The sequence below is a fragment of the Engraulis encrasicolus genome, chromosome 19 (genome assembly GCF_034702125.1).
Source record: "Engraulis encrasicolus isolate BLACKSEA-1 chromosome 19, IST_EnEncr_1.0, whole genome shotgun sequence".
Taxonomy (NCBI): domain Eukaryota; kingdom Metazoa; phylum Chordata; class Actinopteri; order Clupeiformes; family Engraulidae; genus Engraulis; species Engraulis encrasicolus.
The window spans coordinates 12,608,641-12,613,640 of NC_085875.1; the positions used below are offsets into that span (position 1 = coordinate 12,608,641).

Sequence of the window (5,000 nt, forward strand, 5' to 3'; positions counted from 1 at the left end):
CTCGCGCGCTCACACACACACACACACACACAGACTCAAGATACAATCACTGACGCACAGAACCACAGAGGCAGTGTGTGTTTGTGTGGTGACACATAGACGCATGTGTGTGTGTATGTGTGCGTGCGTGCGTGCGTGCGTGCGTGCGTGCGTGTGTGTGTGTGTATGTGTGCGTGCGTGCGTGCGTGCGTGCGTGCGTGCGTGTTTGCACTCATGTACATAAGAGAGTGTGTATACGGGTGTGTGTGTGCGCGTACGTGCGTGCGGGCATCCATAAGAGTGTGTGAATGTGTGTGTGTGTGTGTGTGTGTGTGTGTGTGTGTGTGTGCTTGTGCATGTGTGTGTGTGCACGCGTCCGTAAGAGTGTGTGTGTGTGTGTGTGTGTGTGTGTGTGTGTGTGTGTGTAGGGTGGCGTGGAGGCATGGCTCTGGGCCCTGAGGGCTGTGGCGTGGAGTAGAGTGGAGTAGAGTGGAGTGAAGCCTCTTATTAGGGCTGCTGCTGTGCAGGCCCGGCTCCATGGGCGGGCCTTAGGGGGCCAGGCCCGCCCACTGAGTGACGTAGGCCCGCCCACCCACGGAGTGACGAAAAAAAAAAAAAAGTGACGAAAAAAAAAAAATTCCAGACAGACTACTATAAAGGGCATAAAAAAGACAGAATCATTGATTTAAAATATTTTAGATTATTAGATTTATTTTAGATATTTAAATTATTTCTAATAATCTGATAGCTTTTTTTTTCCCATGATGTGGGTTGAACGGAAATGCTCCATACCCATCACAAACATTCGGAAATAACGTAGGCTAGCCAATCATAGAACTGTCAGAAATGAGCGCGAACGTCAGTGTCAGTCATAGCAACGAAAGCAGGCTAAGCTAAAAACAAAACAGAAATAAGATCATGGATATAAGAAGATTCCTCAAAAAGTCTGTGGAGGTTAACGATTTGTATGACAGTCATCAGGCACCTTCGCCGATCCAGCCTGCAGTGCCTTCATCTGACCAAGGAGCGTCTGCTGACTCCAGCTCGGAAGATCTTGGTACTGAAAAGCCAGCCCAAGTAATTCTTCAGACGTACCCTAAACGCCTTTTCTCAGGGAAACCTAGATCCTTCAGTACCGACTGGTACAGAAGCAGAGAGTGGCTGGAGTACTCGGTCAAAAGAGACGCAGCGTTTTGTTTTCCCTGCCGTAAATTTCGTACCTCGTCGTCCGCGGACACGACATTTACTCTGAGTGGGTTCCGGGATTGGAAGCATGCCGTGGAAAGGGGAAAGGGACTTAATAAACACGGGGATTCAAGGGACCATCTGACCTGCGAAGCTATGTGGAGGGAGAAGGAGAAGAGAAGGGAAACTGGTCAAGAAATATCCACCCTACTCAACGACGATCAGCTGGAGCGGAACAGGTATTACTTGTCATCCGTAATAGATGTCATAGAATTCCTGTCCGTAAACCAGCTGCCGTTCAGAGGTGACCATGACTCCTTTGACAGCAGGGATGAAAGTGGCTGTGGATTGTTTTTGTCTCTCTTCGAATACACCTTGAGAAAAGACCCCAAGTTAGCCAAGATAGCCCTAACTATGCCACGCAACGCTAGATACACCAGCCACGAAATCCAGAACGAAATAGTTGACATTATGTCTACTATGGTGACGGAGCACATCGTGCGGGAGGTCGGAGAATCCTTCTACACCATTAAGGCCGATGGCACGCGAGATCCTACTGGGAGAGAGAACATTTCGATCGTTCTGCGCTACATCAATGGTCTCCTGGAGCCAACTGAACGCCTTCTGACCATCGCTACATTGGATGAGGGGGATGCTGCCACACTGACAGATTGCATCATTGGCGAGTTGACCAAAGCAGGATTAAGCCCACACAAAATCATCAGCCAAGTCTATGACGGCGCCTCCCTGATGTCAGGTAAACATGGTGGAGTGCAAAAGCTTCTGCAGAGAAAATTGTGCCGTGAGATACCCTATGTGCACTGTTTTAATCACCAATTACATCTGGTGATCACCCACGCCCTGTCGGGAGAGCAGCTACTGGTGGATTTTTTTAATGCATGCAATATGCTTTACAAATTCTGCCGTAAACCAACTGTGGCCATCCTCTACAAGGGCGAGCGATTGAAGCGGCTCCTAGATCAACGGTGGACGGGTCACCTAAACACCGTCTCAGCCATTCTTCAGTCCTTTGATGACCTGGTAGCATTGCTCAAAGATATCGACGGGAAGAGAAGTTGCGGTGCTGAGGTGCGCGTCGAAGCCTCGGGGCTACTGCGCATTATGGCTGAGCCGAGCTTTCGCTTTATTGCTGAGATGGTTCACCGTATACTCTCATTCCTGGATCCCCCCAATGCCATGCTGCAGAGAGAGGACATGGATCTACTCACTGGCGCACAACTCGTCAATTCAGCGTGTGCTTGCATCGAGAATCTGCGGGAGGAAACGGAATTCAAGGCCCTATTGGAGTGCTGCCAGGGTACAGAGCCGGTGGCGAAAAGAAGGCGCACGCTGAACCCAGCGTTTGACATGTATGTCGTGGAGGCCAGAGTGACGCAAGACGACCCAAATAGCGAAGACCAACTGCGAAGGTTATTCTTCAGCTGCATCGATGCTGTCTGTGGGGAAATCCAAGCGCGTTTTGGGGAGCGCAACTGCACCATCATGCACGGACTGAAAGCCTTGGACCCAAATGATCCCACTTTTCTGGACATCTCCAAAATACGCCCTCTACTAGCACTCAGCAACACAACCGCTGTCGACACAGAGTTCACCGTTGCGAAACAATTCTTGCACGGGAGGATGGAAGACACATCTCCACCTGATGGGGGTGAATGGACGGCGAGGAAAGTTTTAAAACATTTCCACCCAGCACTTGAGGCTATGCCAGGCGTGATCACAGCTCTGAAACATGCTCTGACTTTTGGCGCAAGCACTGCTGTCTGTGAGAACTCTTTTTCCACTCTCAAGAATGTTTTCACCGACCACAGACAAAGCATGCTGCACAAACGTAAGGCCAATTTAATAAAACTGGCCTTCGAGAAGGACTTGACCAAAAAATTCAGGGACGAATGGAGGGACGCTGTCTTGCGAAGATTCCACGCAGCTGCACATCGTCGCCTACCACTTTACTGAGGGTAAGCTTGAGTTTTTAAATAACTTCATAATAGTTTTACTTAAGTTGTTGTTGGTCAATCAACACAAAGTAGGCTATGGGCTAAAAAATATAGAACTATACAAAAATATAACTCTTAAATAAAGTCTATATGGGTGGGTGCTGAATAAGTAATGACACCAAATATAGGCCTACATAACACTCACTAATCTGAAAATAATGTTTACTCATGAACAGATAAAGAAGACCATGCCAAGAACAACGAGCAGCATCCCCAGCAGCATCCCCAGCAAGCTCTGTGTTCTGTGACACACTCACAAGGGTGTAGGCGGATCGCTGCCCTAACACACACACACACACACACACACACACACACACACACACACACACACACACACACGACACGCTGAACCAGTGGAAGACACGCTGAACCAGTGGAAGACACGCTGTACCAGTGGAAGAAGTACCAATAGTGGACAGTGATTCTCAAACTATGGGCTGTGGCCCTCTGTGTTCTGTGACACACTCACAAGGGTGTAGGCGGATCGCTGCCCTAACACACACACACACACACACACACACACACACACACACACACACACACACACACAAGACACGCTGAACCAGTGGAAGACAGTGAAGTGGACAGTGATTCTCAAACTATGGGCTGTGGCCCTCTGGTGGGCCGTGATGGTATGGTAGGTGGGCCAGAGGTCCTAAATATAATATACTCACATGTTGTTTAGTTCTCTTATGTCTTGTGTGCGTCCAGAAACGTGAGTACACTTATTTGGAGTTCTTATGTGTTATAGTGTACTAATGGGCAGGATTTATGCACAGGGGAAAACATTGTGTCTGAATGATTCATTTAATGTTGTTTAGTTTACAGTAAGTTATATCACGAAAGTGAGTATACCACTCACAGTTTTTGCAGATTTGTGAGTATATATTTTCATAGGAAAGCATTACAGAAATTTCACTTTGACATAATGATTAGTGACCTTTTAACAACATATTTAACCACTTACATTTCTTGTTCACTCAGAAAAAAACAAAATAGGCCTACATCCATTAATGTTTGAACATGTACTCACAAAAGTGAGTACACCCCAGATTAAAATCCGGTAGAGAAGGGGCTGTGTTGGCTCGAATCGTCTCGAAATGAAACAAATGAAAAGGGATGAAAAGGGAGGTCATCAGTGTGCGTTTCAACCTTTCTTTGCATTGAACTTTTACATTTTGAGTCTGCATCTGGCTTGAATAGATTGGTGTGCGATTTGAATGCAATCCTATGGAGAATATCATGATCTGCCTCAGTAGTCACAGTGCATGTTGATATGCATGTTTCTTTTAGGTGTATTTCAGATTACCAATGTTGACAGCATCCATGCATCCCCAAACCATGTCAGTCCCACTACCATGCTTGGCTTTTGATAGGATACACTTTTTTTTGTAAAACTTACTTGTTTACCACCACACATGCTTGACACCATCTAAAGTATATTTGTTTATCTGGGTCTCTTCAGATCACACGACATGGTTCCAGTGATCCATATCCTTGGTCTGTTCATCTCTCTTGAGACCAAGATAAATAAATTTACTTTAGATGGTGTCAAGCATGTGTGGTGGTAAACAAGTGAGTTTTACAAAAAAAAGTGTATCCTCTCAGTAGCCACGCATGGTAGTGGGACTAACATGGTTTGGGGATACATGAATGCTGTCAACATTGGCAATCTGAAATACACCTAAAAGAAACATGCATGTCAACATGCACTGTGACTACTGAAGCAGATCATGATATTCTCCATAGGATTGCATTCAAATCTCACACCAATCTATTTAAGCCAGATGCAGACTGAAAATGTAAAAGTTCAATGCAAAG

The 5,000-nt window shown here is 46.4% G+C and overlaps 2 protein-coding genes across 3 annotated transcripts in view; one reads left to right on the top strand and one right to left on the bottom strand.

Moving 5' to 3' along the window:
- Positions 1-5,000, bottom strand: part of LOC134434960 (uncharacterized) — a 46,097-nt gene that overhangs the window by 18,455 nt on the left and 22,642 nt on the right. The window lies entirely within an intron of this gene.
- On the top strand, positions 687-4,034 carry LOC134434959 (uncharacterized). Its single transcript, XM_063183654.1, has 2 exons — positions 687-3,140; positions 3,356-4,034. The coding sequence occupies exon 1, from the start codon at positions 898-900 to the stop codon at positions 3,136-3,138; it is 2,241 nt and encodes a 746-aa protein (XP_063039724.1). The 5' UTR covers positions 687-897; the 3' UTR covers positions 3,139-3,140; positions 3,356-4,034.

Bases quoted from the DNA above. Each gene is read 5' to 3' on its own strand.
- LOC134434959 (XM_063183654.1), top strand. From the start codon at position 898: ATGGATATAAGAAGATTCCTCAAAAAGTCTGTGGAGGTTAACGATTTG.